The following is a 16682-nucleotide window of genomic DNA, read 5'->3' on the forward strand; positions in this document are numbered from 1 at the left end:
TTATAAAATTAATATTTTATATTTGTTCAATAAAAACTACATTGTGGGCCCGTGTAACACCCGGCGCCCGGGTAACACGTCCTTTGTATTATCTTGTTGCATATAAACTCTGCGGGCAGACTGTGTCATAAGGCAATGGTGAGTTGTCGTCAAGGCATCTGGTCCGGTAGCGGCTGCGGCCGCCTAAACGTACTTGTTACAATTATTGGAATGTCACGCGGGATGCGAACGTTCAAACATTAAAATTATTACAAAACAAAACCTAACACTAGGCTTGAGTCGAGCCGCCGTACACTCGCGTCGCAGTACACTGAGTGCGCCCGGCATAGTCCGTCGATACGCATCCAAAATATCAATACCCTATAAAACTTACAAAACCGACCGGTAATCTTAAACTTAGGGCTAAGTTAAAATTAAACGGAATTCAAAATAAATTACCTAGGTACAATAGCTTAGTCTAGAAAGTTATTTATAGGCGCACGGGGGTTTGGTGGGATGCGCGTGTCAGTGGGTGGCTTCTCGCAGCTTCTTGGCCACGGGCGGCGCGTCTAGCGAGTCTCCGAGAGAGTTCTCCTCCGCCGAACTCGCCTCCTCTAGTTGCCTGTCAACAACGATACGCACGTTTCACATTTGAAACTTATAGGACTGTAGGCTAATATAGGATATAGAATGGCAGGGCAATCAGATATTTTTTCGTAATGTCAAAACAACCCCTAAGTGGACAATAGAAGTATAGGAATAAATAAGTTTCCATTGCGGTTTCCTGTCTAATAAATTTGATTAAAAAGTATCGAAATCAATCAAGCGTAACAACAATATCGTGGCATTCGTGGCGATTAAAATAATCAGCGCAGCGTAATGTGGGTTTTTCTCGATGCAGAAATTTTTTGATAGGTGCCTATCTAATGAAAGACAGTTTTAGTGTCACAAAAATCTCTTCAAAAAGCAAACACCCATTACATGTATAAACATTGTTATTACATTAGAAACCGCCTACATTATTTTGTCTTTTACGAGCTAACCGCATGCGAACCGATCAAAAGAAAGAGCGGGTGCTTAGACGAGCCGATCACGATTTGTTGGCCAACAGCATCATTTATATTTGCGCGGCGTGGGCGGCTGGCTTTGTAGGCGGATGTCATTATTCAAATACGTTTGTTGAGTCTTCGCTTTATGGATGAGCGGGCCTGGAGTGGCATACACTTCCTTCAGTGTGATGGTTCACCAAATACTGTGACTTAAAAAAAATACATAATGCTCGAATAGGCATTCTAACATTTTTAACTATGATGGCATCACGCACCAGGTATTTACGAGATTTAAAAAAATATTAGGCGTCAGCGAAGTTTTTGTGTGAAACATGTAACTTTAACCTAATCTCATAAAAATAAATGAACTAGTCTTTACTAATTGAATGCGCCAGACAGCATCCATTTTATCATAATTACTGGACAGCTAAGTTGTTCTCATGTAATACACGGGAGCGAACGTGCTATAAATCGAATAAGTCATATTTTATGTATATTATTAGGAGCTAAGACCAAGTTAGGATAAATCAGATCTGTCTAGAATAAGAAAGCTTAAGTCTGGCAAAGGGGCCTCGGCAAGGCTGCTCGCCAAGAAGGGGCGCCAGTATCACTGAAGCCTGTGGCTAATTCATCGTTTGAGGGTAAAGGGGTCTGTACTCGCGGCCTCTCGATCAGGGCCCCAGTATGGGATTATGTCCTGATTTGCCACTGGCGCCAAATCTGGTTATCAAACATGTGTAGTGGTTACTCAATGTTACTGAACTACATGTCAGGTTCTGTCGTCGACTTCTACCAGGTAATAAGAGTAGGGTGAATCACTGATCAGTCAATCATATGCAAAAAAATGAAAAAGTTTACCGTTTGGCGCTCGGCGTGCTGAAGGCCGAGTCGGAGTTGTCGCTGGGCGAGGCGGGCGTGGCGGGCTTGGCGTCCAGCGAGTCCTCCGTGCACGACGTCGGCGTGTCCAGGTGCTCCGAGTCGGCTGCTAGCTTGCCTGCACACAACACGTCGGGTATACCATACGACCTGTACGTATGGGCTAAAACGGTTGGGATAACCAAACAGTAGGGGGATTTCATAATAAAAAATATGTGCACTTAAAAAGTATGTGACACAGAATAAGTTTCTCTTTGCGAGTCAAAAAAGTTCGGTACAATACAATAAACTGTGACTACTAACATTTATAATCAATAGCAATCATGTAAATGTTTACTAAACCAATGAATGTAGTTAGTTAGTTACAAGCTCATTCAACCACACGCCTTGACCACTAGACCCGTAGACATACAAATGGCTGAAGTAGCAAGTGTATCATCTTATAGACTTGTTAAACTTAACTCAAGACTCCTTCAGAGTGTGGTACTCACCATTGCCATTGGTGGGTGGTTCAAGATTACTTTCGTCGCTGGGCAGTGGTGAGCCTCCATTTGTAGGTGCAGGCGTCGAGCTAGGGGACTTTCCAAGTAGTTCTGGCCGTAGGTCTGACACGATGTTGTGAGTCCATATCGCCAACTCAACCATGTGTGGGGACCATTTTGTACCACAGCCGTTTGTCTCCTGCCAAATAAGATTGTTTTGAGAACATGACAACTTACTATAGACCGACAATGTTGCAATAGTAAGGAGTGCGGCATAGAATGTATCAGTAAGTACATAGAGTATAATTCAATTAACATTTGCTTGCAAAAATACTATGCATTTCCAGGCACATTACATTAGAGCTGCTTTGTTATTAATATTATTATTAAAGTAAAAGGTTATATTTAACTACATACCTTATTTAACCTATCACAGACGCTCTGTATATGTGTAACAAAATTGAGGTATTCCTTGGCAGTGTAGTCGCTCCCCTCCATCTCAGGGATAGCTTGTAGGCATTCATCAGCCATGAAAGGTGCTATTTCTGGGCTTGCCGCTGCTAGTAGTGCTGATGCTGTGGCCGTGCCTACTCCTTTTAAGTTGCTGAGTGCCGTCATAGCTGATTCGATGTTGGGCAGTTTACGGAATGCTTTCTTTGTCTCGGCCATCACAGCTCGTGGTGTGTTCACTTTTATCAGATATGATAGTTGTGGATAAAACCTCCCTCTCTGCAATGGTAAAATGCAATTTGTTTATTGATCTACTTGTAGCTTTCTAACATAGTATGAACAGTTTTGGGAACTATAATATGGCTCCTACACAATGAATCAATTTTAGAGTGTTTTTTAACCTTTTGAACACCTAAAGTCATCTTTACTAGTTGTGTCCACAGCGCCAAGGACAACTATAAGCATAGAAAATTAAGTATTTAAGCATAGAGTACTAACTCCATACTACAGCTTTCTTACCAAAATGTTGATTATTTCGCAGTCGACATCTAGCGTCAAGTAGAGGATTTATCAGTACCGCTACTTGACACTAGATGACACAAGTGTCGCAACTGACGAAAAGTGTATTGCTCAACAATTTAAAACTAATATTACAAGCAGGAGGGGTGGAGAGAAAATGCAGTTGAGCACGAGACTTTTCGTTCGTCGCGACATCTATTGTCAAGTCCAGTACTGATAAATCCGCTACTTGACGCTAGATGTCCACTGAGAAATAAATGAGGTATGGAGTAAGCACTCCATGCTTACTTATTTCTCTATGCCAAAGGTGTTATGGTGGAAACTGTTAAAGTAACCTTCACACTTTCGAGTAAGGTTTACGTTAGTTCCCTTGCGCCAGGGATGTTGGCGTTTGAGTTTATTAATGACATAAAGCGTTCAAAGAGTTAAATTAAGTCTTGTCTGTTAAGATTGATCTAAGCTAAGTATGCTTGGTGTAGGTGTGGGTGGTTTTCCAATTGTTTTTTTTTTTTTGCTGTAAAACCCATTGCTACTCTGAAATCAACTTAGGCCTCATATTTGAGATAAGTATTTTTAGCAGCATGTACAAAATCCTCAGTTATCATAAGAGTATTTTCAAAATAATTTTATTATAGTTGCTTAGGATTCCCTATTCGTAATATCCATACCTTGTTGTGGCTTATTCTGATTACAGACATTGATGATGGCTTATAAGAGGATGGCAGTTTCTCCATACAAACAGTCCTCATTTTCCTCTCTGGATATTGTCATTATGTTGCCGTTTGATTTTTTAGATTTTTTAATTATTATAAGAGTTAGGAGCATTAAAAAATATGTATGAAATCTGTTTCTCGCTCCAAATGTTGACAATAGTCAATAAATCTAAAAAAGTCAAGAGCAGCAGCATAGCAATGGTTATAAACCAAATTTTCTATAATGTTAATTCTCAGAGAGGAAAATGAGGACTATGTTTGTATGGGGAAACAGCTGTCCTCTTTCATCTCAAGTATTCATGGATACTAAATTTCCTAGTCATCTAGATAAAACATATATCCTACATATAGAACAATAATTTTGGAATTTAATGTACTTAGATATAATATTTAAGTGACTGTGCTGAAGAAAATATGATGGCCACCAGCTGTTTTATTTCAAGTACATGATGAGTAACATGTTATGATGTAGCAGTTTACAAATACTCACCGCTTGTTTCCATTTCATGAGCTGCACCAGCTCTTCATGTATCATGTGCGCATCCTTGCCCCTCGACTTGATCTTCTTTGGTAATTCATTCTGGTACCTGGAATTAAAGAAAAATCGCTTATTAGAAGAAATTAAGGCTAAAAACTTCTACCTTCTTTGAAAAAGTAAGTAACTATTTATTTAATTGTATGGCAAATCAAGCAATCTCACAAATGATGGAACCAATATGAATTATTTTTTGTTTTCATAATAATTTAATACATATTAGCTATGGATAGGTATGTCTGGTTTGTTTTATTATTTAAAATAGAACCAATTAAATTTATGAAATACAATATCCTGGTGGAGTGGGTTAAAGTGGGCAACATAAATGCCTAAAATAAACAGATTGCAACTAATCAAATTACTAACAGTGGTGGTAGTACCTTCATTAAATGAAATTTTAATGTGCTTGTACAGTCACGGACTTTAATTGTTGGGCCATTTAGGGTTTACTTTACATTGAACATTTCATATTGTTAGTATTGACAATGACAACCAATAACCTAAAACTGTGACTACCTATCATATCCACTAACATGACATGAGGAGCTGAAACATTTCTTGTACAGTACAAGAAAATAGTAAATGTAACAAGAAACATAGCACCCACCCTCAACTGAATTTGTTTTAAATCATTATTATAATGTACCTACTAAAAACTTAATTAATTTATTGTAATGGGAAATGGTGTTTGTACTTTATTATTTTCAAATGAATATACTTATAATGCCAATAATTTAAATTATTTTACTTCAGTCTATCCTGTTTTTAGGGTTAAATATTTGAGTTATTTATTACATGTAAAAAAAAATAGAATAAATCTATCTAAAATAAATAAGACCTTGAAAGTTACAGCTTTTAACAGTTTTAACCCGAGCAAGGAAACTCAGAGAAAAGAAACATAAGTATAGGAGCAAGTTTCCTCGAAACAAATGTTTCTTGATAAAAGGTGCAAAGTTGGTCGTAAATAAAATGATGACTCATTGTGGTCTTAAAATTTAAAAAATGTGACTTAAAAGGACCTTAGGCTACATTTAGATATCCTTCTAAACGTTTTCCATTGTAAAAGGAATAACTAAATACTTTGAAATAACATCCAAGTAGATACAAAATAAAAGGCAGTCACCATTTTGAGCGGATGTTAGCGTATCAAACAAAGCATTCTCGATTGAGAATATAACATAAAGTAAGCATGTATTAATATAATAATATGATTATACGCTTTATCTTAAGTCCTATTTAGCAAAGGACTTTACAGAATTTACAGTAAATGCTTTAACATAGAGTTAATTGCATGTCATGATATAAAGGCAGCCACCATTTTATAACGCCCGAGCACGGTGATATTTTCCCTCACACTGCTTCAGGAAAAACGATAGTGTCAATTTGACATCGATCCCACGTGACGCAGTGATTTTAATGAGCGGTCCGCGAACTAGAGATGCAGTCCGCGAGGGAGGTAGCTATCAAATCAGTTTGCACGGATACACACACAATACAAGTTCATTGACACGCCACGGCCGCATTTTCTCCTCTCAAAGACGAACACACTTACCAGTTGTCTAATTTAATGAGCTCCTCTGGTTTCTTTGTTTTCTGTTCAGCTTTTAGTTTAATCGCTTGTGGGTATAACTTCAAAATAGTGTCAAATTGTTTTGCATCTGCCTCCAGAAAGAAAGTAGACGTGTCTTTCGCGGCAGCCATTGTGAACGTTCTAAATGTACAGTACAACACTGCGTTATTTAGTTAGCTATAGCGCCGAACTCGACGCGGCGGCAGCACCTGGCAAACTGGGCGCCCTCTCCCCACTCGACGCCATCTTGTCGAGTGAACCTCGTTATGACGTTCAATATTATTATTTGATATTGTCTCTTTTCTTAGCTATTTGTTAAAAAACTACATTAAAACCTTTATAGAATGAATATAAATTACTAACGATGGCCGAATTAAGTCCTCTTTAAAAATTAAGCCGTTCCAAAGCGCTAATTCAAAAGGCGAAAATACACTTACTCGACATTACAAGGTCATATCGGCTACACTTCAAGTCGTGGCAGCGGACATTTGCCTGGCCCCAGGGAACATCGGGATAGGAAAAAATAAACTTCATTTTGCCTTCAAATCACAGCACTGTATATAATTATCAAGCACTCAAATCAAAATCACGGATAGAAATGAACATTGTGTTCACAATTTAGTCACGTCGACCTCGGGGCTTTATCACAATTTCCTTAAACGTGACGCAACACACGACACCGTTCCACCGAAACTACTTTGGTAAACACGCATATTTTCCGTTGCATTGCAGTACACACTGAGCTCCGAGTAGTCATGAAGTAGTAACTAGCGTGTACATAAGGCATTTAGGTAGTAGGACGTACATATCACCGGGGTGGAACGTCACCACACCAATCGGCTTTGTTGTTTTGTTTATAGATCGCCATGTGCTCTCCCTCTAAGAATTCAGGTGGATTACGATTTGTTGAGATTTAGACATGAGAGCGGTGTTGATTAACTCTTTGTTAAATGGTCGGGCATGTAACACATTATTAGGCTTTAATTTATCTATTACCTAGTACCCACTTAATTAATATACTTTATGTTTTTTAGTTGAACTTTAAATTTACTTAAAGTCACTTTACTACCATAAGTCGGTAGGTACCTGCCGACCGTTTAATTCAAATTATTGCAGCCACTGTACTTTTGTTAAAAGAATTGCCGTTCACTAAAATGCTGATATTGGTACTTAGGTACCTAATATTAAAATATGAATTTACGTGCTAAGTCTTAACACCTTAAGAGAGAAGAATAGTTTTTCGAATCTAACGAAATAACGGTAATTTTTCTATGAAACTCCATTTCGGGGAAAACTGTTTCTACTAACTAAATCTTAACAAATCACTTTGATTTTGATGTCGACCCCTTCAGCGTAATATACCTACTTATTCTAGGTTTATAGGTTCACTTTATTGAAAAAAAAAAGGAAAACTATAAACCTAGTTTTTCATTGTGTCAATAACATAAGTACTTAAAATATCATGGAGAATGGAAATATTTAGAAGTGGTAAAACGCTTTCTCTTTTTTTACGGACGATCATGTGGTATACTTCCCCCTTAAAGTTAGACCTTAAAATAATGTCCAAGCCAGTAAGTACTGGGCGGCTACCGGGAAAATCGAAATTCGTCAATTGCGGGCATTATTCTCTGTCACTCTAATTACGTCTTAGTGAGAGTAAAAGAGAAAGATCTCCGCAATTTGCGAATTGCGATTTTCGCGGTAGGCCCCCTGATATGTTTACTTGGTTGTACTTACCTGAGAAATTCTACACTATCGTGATCCCGACATTTATTTAGAATACAAATAGGTACTTACCTATTATTCTAAATCAGAGCTCATACTTAAATTTGGAGGAACTGGGAGCATCGAAGAGGACGGGTATTTGCGAATCTTTGAATACTTAACAGTGCATATGTATCACTTTAACTTCTATTCGAGGCAGATCCGCCAGTAATGGGAGACAGACAGATATATACATTAAAAGGGAGATATATGTGACCGCGACCGGCAAAATGTCCCACTTTGTCGCTTGCCATAAGGACGAGATTTGCTTGTATCTTTATACGAATAATCTGACAAGGTGTCCTTATGGCCAGCAACAAAGTGGGACGTTTTGCCGGCCGTGATCACTTATTATATTTTAGGTTGACTGTACCGAGTTCAACTAAATCCTATCGACCAACACGACAGACAGACACGGTAACAGTGACACCGATTCAATTCCGCCCTGCTAAGCTAAAAAGCGGTACCTATCTCAAATGTAAATTGAATGCAAACGTGTACCTTAAATTCATTATCCGAAAGTTCAATTTTCGAAATCATTAGTTTTTGAGATACCGCCATTTAGGAAAGAATTGTCACCCGTCACCACGATAGAGTTAAGAATTAGAACCTTGACACACCAATATTTCTTGCACCTAAATCCCAGTTAGCGAAGGCTCATGCGTGTTCGAGTGGTTGTTATTGTATTACTTTATCTAACTGTACACCCAGCCGCAAAATTCCATAGTCACTTTCTAAACGAATTCATTCATTGTGTATCTATGCAATTTTGCAGATCGCTGTACTTTACTTTCAGTTACAGAGAGTAGGTAAGAGCAACGTAGTTTGCCAATAGGAACAACATATTTCGAATTTGTAGTGTTAGATAACATTTTTAACAGGTTTTTAATCTCCCAATAGTCCCAATACATTTTGATAAATCTTACTTTAACGATCATTATTGTCATCAAATCAGCAACTTTTTGAAATGTCAATTCAATATAATTACACACAGTAATGTCCTCGAAATTTTATTACACAGTGCCAGTCGTCTTTTTTTAGCATTTATCTATTTGACGTTCTATGTAGTTTATTTCTACTAGTACCTGGGCGACCGAGCGTTGCTCGGTTATAACTATTTATTGTAATATGGTGGTGTATAGGTGATAATCTTAACTACATTTTTTTACTAAATTAAACTTGTCTAAAACAATAAAAATTAAAATATATATATAAACTTGAACATATATAATAAATAAAAACAAAAGTTAGTCACCGGGCGAGATTCGAACCCGTAACACTCGTTTCTAGCCGCCCGCGTCTTAACCCGCTGGGCCAGACGGACAGTGGCCGGCATTACGAAATTAGCGACCATATTCTGCGTCAAAAGACAGACTTCATATAATACATATTAATATTACAAATATAAAAACTACGTGTTTCATAAGCAATCTCATGTAGTGCCAATCTTCTAACTCCACGCGCGCTAACTCTTCCTACCGTCAAATGGGCGTATGGTGCAAAATGTATTCACTGTTGATTACTTTTCTGTTATACATACAATATACAATAGGTACCTAGTTCTTGAAGTCCCTCAACTTTTCCCGAAGTTGGGCTCTACACTATACCTATGGTTATTGGCTCTTTTGTGTTCCACCGCATGAAATTGAGGATATTAGACCTCCGTCATATGTGACGGTTTTTAGTAAAACGTCCCACTTAGTCGATCCTAGTTACGGAGTTACAGGCAGTTTAGTGAAATATGGCAAAACTTACCGAAAATCAACTTTCGATGAAAACTGATAGAACATACTGTAATAAACCTATGATTTTGATGACGACGCATAAATCTCCATTTTAAGCACCTTTTTAGGGCCTCAAAGTTTAGTGTCCAGCGACCCACTTTGTCGCATAGGTACTTAGGTACAGAAAAAATCGTCGATATCATATTTATACCTGTTATTAGAGAACAATTTCTACTTTGCCGATATGGTGTTATGAGTAATTTGTAATATATGGTCATCCAAAATGAAAGGGACCTTCTGGCCGCAGACTCACACGCAATTTCATTCGATTTCTGCATTAAAGATAAGGCATTAACTTGGTAAGCACCTGCCGAAGCTGCAGAAGGTTCCTTTCGTTTTGGATTACCACATATAACACAGTCTCTTAGAGCTATAGTTATTTATTGAAAATTCTGTAAACTTGCAATAGTGAAAAGCGACAATTGAGAAGACGTTGATTACAATTTGGGGCCGCAAAAAACACATTTTGTTGTTTGCAGTTATGGAGGGGTTGGTATAAAATTATTTGCCATACGAGGGTGGCACTGAAAGTTTTTAGAGGCTTAGCGGCGGCGGTGCCTTTGATGTCGCCGACGAGGCGGCACGGCGACTTATATAAACGTTGCGATGATTTCGATCCGTTTGCTACATCTCATAGGTTCAATACGTACACGATTTTTGGTTTGTAATTATACTGTTTTTGGTTCAGCAAATTACACCTATGTTTATAAATTATGATTTTATACTTGTAGTAATTTTTTAGCGTATGATCCACCAGACCGCCAAAGTGGGTCACTAAACTTGAGTCGAAAAGAAATTTCGTTCAATTACGTTAAATAAGTTTAAACAAACGACGTTAGTATCAAAGACTCTTAGATTAACAATAACGAACCATTATCTCATACATAAAACTGAAAAATATACCAAACACAAACACTTTCAATGAAGAAGCACTAAAGTTTAGTAAACCGACCAAGTGGGACGCTCCCTATATAAAATCACTAAACTTTATACACACAAAAAGTACTTATAATTTGATATTTTACATACTTTCTATGCTTGATAAGTATGTTTTTTAAGTAATCTCATGTTATATATTAAGAGACACATGTATTTTAATTTTTATGCATGGCACTCTTCAAATCATTTGTTATTAACTTTTTGACATAATAACTAAATAAAAGGATCCACAGAATTATTTCTGTCTTTTTTAGCATGGGAAACCATTTATAAATACAACTTTAATGATAAATCTACGTGCCGTATAATAGAATATAGAAATAAACCCATAATAATATTATTCAGGATTTACATATTTTCGTCCTGTTTTTATGTTCAAGCCTCCATAACATTCAAAATACTAAGGTATGCCCATTCATTTAATACCAACCACTCCATAACTTCAAAGTAGAAGTATGTTTTCTGCCATCCCAAACTTTAACCAACGTTTTCTCAATTGTCGCTTTTTCACTTCTGCAACTTTGCAGAATTTTTTAAAAATAACTATAGCACCTAGAGACATGAATCTTTCACCAAAAGATAGCGTATGATCTGTAGTATTAGAAACTACTCTTAACTCCATATCGACGAAGTGGGACGTTTTCCCAAAAACCGTCACATATAAAAAAGGCATTCGAAATTTATGAAAATGTATTTACTCTGTCACGTATTCATCACCTTTTCGCTGGTTATGATGCTACTTTTTATTTTTTAATCACAATTTTTCATATGCACAATCTTGTCTCATTATATTAATTTTCCGCCGAGACACATTGCCGTCCAGATAGCGAACATTCTTAAAAATGTCATTACAATCCCAGCCATAATTGTCATATATAATATCCGAAATATTCGATGTATTGGGTTCACATTTTTTATTTGATCTATAAGTATGAATTCCAATGTAATACATTTCTTTAATTTCCGTTTAAGTTCATTAATTTTCCGATGAGACTCATTGCGATCCAGATCCAGATAGCAATCATCAGTTTCCTTGAATACCTTTTTCATTACCATCCCAGGGAGTTTTGGGTGTTTGCTCATAAATTACTCTATGCAACACACACATTTAAATAAATAAATAAATAAAATAAAAATAAAAATCATTTATTTCAGACCTTGGTCCATACAGTGTTAGTACGACTTACTCTAAAAAATTATATTAAATTATTATTGAAATAAATTAAACTTACGATATTTAAGGGTTTAAAACTGGAGCCAGGCACATACACCAGTAATAACTACATACACTCATGCGAATTGTGTGTATGTAGCTACCACTGAGTGTACCCTGGTCCAGTGCACAAGAAGCTGACTGTCAAGCCTGTCAGCTATAATTGCCAGGAGACTGTTGCGGCTGCCCCGCAGGCGCCGCAGCGCGGCCGCGCAGCGCGCGCGCATGATGGCCTGGAACCCGTCCACGCGCGCATCCGCGAACATCCCGGACGCGCTGCACCAGCGAGGCAACCGCAACAGTGCCCAGAAGGCATTGTTGTATTGGATACGTAGGTCGCTTAGCGACCTTTGCATATAGCTGGTCCATAGTGCACATGTATAGAAGGTAGTGCAAAAAGCTCGAAACAATGTTATTTTTACTGGCGCGGTGCAACGCCTAAATCTATGTGCCAGCATATTTGCTCTAGTCGCCAGCGCCCTACGCTCCCTTTTTATATCCTCGTCATCCTTCATATTATCACACACTACATGTCCTAGGTACTTAAATACAGATACCTGTTTTAAAGGGACGCCATTGAGCAATACTGGGGGAAAATCATCCTTACATTTATTACTATGCTTAAAAATCATATATTCACTTTTAGTACAGTTATATTTAAGGCCATGACTAATAGCATATTGCTCACATACATTTAGCAATTTCCTAAGCCCTCCTACCGAGGGGCTCAACAGCACCATATCGTCTGCATAACTAATGTTATTGAAACTAGTGTCTTGTATGCGACAGCCAACATGCATGCTGCTGGGCCTCTCGATAAGTGCATTTATATATATGTTAAACAATTTAGGGGAACTTAACCCACCCTGTCTTACCCCACAGTCAAGGCTGTATTCATCAGACATTGTATCACCCCACCTAACAACATTAATTTGACTAGAGTACCAATATCTAAAAACATGTATTATATCTTTAGGTACATTTGCATCATAAAGCTTCTTCCATAGAATCTCATAATTTACTAAATCAAAGGCTTTGGATAAGTCAAGATAGCAAGCAAATACAGGGGTTTTTCTACTAGTATAGTATCTAACAGTTTCCTTCATGCAAATTATTGCACTCTCTGTGGGCAGGCCAGGCCTAAACCCAAACTGAGCACTGTGCAATTGCAGGTAGTTATCCAGCTCAGCATTAAGCAAACTGTCAAACACTTTGGACAGAACAGTAGCTAGTGAAATTGGCCTAGATATAATTATTCAAAGATGACACATCTCCAGTTTTATTCTTAATAATAGGTATAACCTTAATATAAAATTAAATATTTAAATATTTAAATACTTAATTTTAAATATTTAAAACCTTAATAGTTTCATTATTCAAAGAAATTTCAACAATATATAAATCTCAATATTTATTGACTCGCGAGAACGACCATTAACGCGCATTTATTCTGCTCCACTTTGACTCGAATCTTATCCAGCATTAATGTTGCAAAAAGCTATATAAATTGAGGGCCCAAATTAGCTGTAGGTATATCAGCTAGTTTGTGCTGCTTGGCATGTAGGTATATTCATGTTTAATATTTTTTCTGGGTGTTTATGCTTACTTAATTATAAAACGATTAGGTAGGTAGGCGAAGATTTCTCTATCCGTGATATCCATCACGCTCCTGTGTTCATGAAAAAAGAATAAATAATTGACCAAGTACAAGATGTAAGATGTGGTACGCAGCGGGAATCCGTAGCCCCTCGTCCTTCGACGAAGGCACGTTATATTATAAATGAAACCAAGAGCTCTCTTCTGTTCCATTTTGCGCCGACCCGACCGGCTTATTGCTGAAGTAAGTAGTAGTTTCTGAGCTGTGATAAAACGCAGTAACTTGTCAGGAATAACTAGTTAGGTACTCTTGTCTTTGATTTAAGGACTGTACACTTCATTTTACCTATTTACCATAGTCCATAGCCAAAGCCAAAGTACCTGTACCATAGAACTCGGCAGTCGCACGCCTATACAAACGACCAACCCGTATTTGGCACCGGTACCGTGTTTGCACCCTTAAATAATAGATTCTGGGATAAAATTATCTAACCCATGGTCCCCATGTGTTTTCCTTTGCTAAGGTTAAATAATTATCTTCGGAATCCCGTTTTAGGTATTCTTATAAATCTTGCTAAGTAATAAAACATGAAACAAAAGGACAAGTGCGGGTTCTGTAATCCCATCCTGTTATCAAACCACTTTGTTCTGTATTCTAATTCAAAGATAACGTGCCACAAACGAACTATTTGTCTCGCTTTACATTACAACCCGAGTTCCCACAAAATTATTATGGCTTCAAAAGGGTGCGGACTGGCAATACCCAGCCCCTAAAAGATGTTAAGTTTCGTTACGAGGGACGACACAAAAAAGTATCTACGAAGGGAACAAACGCGCCGAGGGTTCGCCGGTTTTTGGTGAGGTTTAATTTTTTTATGCCAACGGGACCGAAAATGCGAGTTAACAGCCGACAGTCTGTTGGAATCGATTATAAGAGAATTCATGTTTGAGAAGAATTCTAAATGAAATATAAGGGTTTTTAGTTTTAAGGGATAAGTATTTTTTGTAAATTTCTGTACTTATACTTGGGCAAACTTAAATAAAATATAATATCATCTTATAATCACAATAAGAGTACGTTACGCAGCGTACATACATCATTAACGTAACGATAAGGGGCTTTAGTCGCATAAGAGCCTGCTAAAATAGTTTTAGATAATGTTACAATGTGAATACCTTAATAATAAAATAAGATACGCTGATAGGTAGTTACAATAGCTACTTATACCTAGTATACCTAATACATACTAAGTTATAGACATTGATTATTTTATTAAAACTAAGAAAATTTCTGCTGAACACCTGTTCAACTCTTTTACAAGTTTTAAAGTTCAATAAAAAAAACTTTAATTGTATGCAAAATGGGTACTATGTATCAAAATAGTGTAGTTACCAAACGGTTCCAAAAGCCCCTTATTAGTATGTCAAGCAACGCAACGAACACACTATCGCAGTGGGAATTAACATTGTTTCTTTTTGCGCCAAGGTCGGCGAGTTGCGATACTTAATCACAATGTGCCGACTGAGCAGTAGTCAACGCTTAACGACCGTCGCCTCGGGCGAACCAGTGTAAGTGTGATTTCAGGCCAAAGCATTGTTACGAATCGTGAGGTCTAGGTATACCTGGGGCGAGTTCACAATCGAGACAATGTTAGTGCGAGTAGGCGGCTACGGGCAGTAAGTACGGGTTGGTATTGGTACACTTGGTACGGGCTGCGCGGCCGGACGATAAGGAGAAGCGTGTTAATTTTACATCAGACTGCTAGCGCCATCTGTTGCCGATCTTTGGTATGAACATGCTTTCGGGAGTTTCGAGGCGGCCTCCATCGGTTATAAATTGTACTAAGTGATTTCGAGGGAATTTCTTATTCTTCAAATGATTTTGAATGAAAATTCACATAAGTAGTCTTTTAATAAGCAAAACCCCATCCTTAATTGACCGAAGGGTTAGCGAAGTTCTCCGTTTTGACTCGGGAAAACTGCTTTTGTATGTCCGGATTTTCTCCTCTACAGATCGCAAATTTTGTGAGCAAGTTCGGTAGTTAGATATATTATTTCTGTCGTTTTGTTTTTTAGAAAATGTTCGAAATGGTTAAAATAGTATAGATAGATTTTTATTGGTATTAAGCATACACTGTCATTTGGTGTTTCACATCTTCCTTCATAAATCATTTTTTTTAAATATAAAAATAGTTTTAGAATGTACAATTTGAGCTCTTCTAAATGATACCCCACTTGACCTCTAATCACTAGACTTTGAAATTTTGCCCCCCCTTCATATTGGGCATTTTCCATAGTTAATAAAAAAAAATACTTTCAATGTGTCCGGGTGAGCGTTGTTCATAACTATTCCAAAATAATTTTGTCCTTATTGTCCTTCGCGATCGCCTTTTCATTCAAAATTAGGTATCAGTGGTATCACACGTTTAGAATGCAAGTAATAATATATGTTATTTATATTGTAGGCTGTTCGTAAACGAAATGCGAATCAAAATATTGCTGATGCTAAATGCCCGGAAATCGTCGCCCTGTGTTGAAAATGTTGAAATGTACGTAACTTGACAGGTGTCTGGAATAATACAGGGTGACTTGAAAGGTGTGATAAAGTAGTAGGCATCTAGGTAGGTATATTGTGTTTTTTTTTTAAACTTCAATTAGATTTTTTGTTGTTAAAGTTAGGAGTTTGTCTCTTTTGGTTTTATTTGGATAGTTATGTAAATGTGAAATCATACTTCAATTCATGTAGAGACAGATCAAGCTAACTCGGCAGCGATAGTATAGACTATGCAAGTGTTATTTTATGTCATAATTTCATATTATGTGACGTTTAAAAGAACACTTGCACAATCTGTACTATATCATTTAAATCGCTCCCGAGTTGGCTTGGTCCGACTTCAGCTATTCTCGCGCCGTCGCGCCGGATGTGACATGACAACTTACTACTTTAAAGCACTATCAAATTAATTAGGTAGTTAAGATTCTCTAGCCCATATTTAGAAAAGAAAATGTGAAAATGTTTCTGAAAACAATAGTAACAATACAAATATAATTTAGTAGGTATTTTTAATAAATTCCCTACAAAACTATTCTTTTGTTCTCGATAAATATTGAATTAAATGCGACCTGTAAAGTAAAAAAACAGGTTCTACTTTATATTAAACTTGTAAGGTTTTACGAATAAGCTTGTCTGATTCGCGTGTCGCGATAGACCTA

At 37.2% G+C, this 16682-nt stretch overlaps 1 protein-coding gene across 1 annotated transcript; it reads right to left on the reverse strand.

Annotated features, from left to right (window-relative positions):
- LOC133522106 (uncharacterized) lies at nucleotides 1-6403 on the reverse strand. Its single transcript, XM_061857314.1, has 6 exons — nucleotides 6156-6403; nucleotides 4559-4655; nucleotides 2804-3115; nucleotides 2396-2585; nucleotides 1887-2022; nucleotides 1-601 (listed from the first exon to the last, which is right to left on the reverse strand). Exons 1-6 carry the CDS (start codon nucleotides 6302-6304, stop codon nucleotides 505-507), a joined length of 981 nt encoding a protein of 326 aa, XP_061713298.1. The 5' UTR covers nucleotides 6305-6403; the 3' UTR covers nucleotides 1-504.
- Between the last annotated feature and the right edge of the window lie 10279 nt (nucleotides 6404-16682).

This window comes from Cydia pomonella, chromosome 10, assembly GCF_033807575.1.
Source record: "Cydia pomonella isolate Wapato2018A chromosome 10, ilCydPomo1, whole genome shotgun sequence".
Taxonomy (NCBI): Eukaryota; Metazoa; Arthropoda; class Insecta; order Lepidoptera; family Tortricidae; genus Cydia; species Cydia pomonella.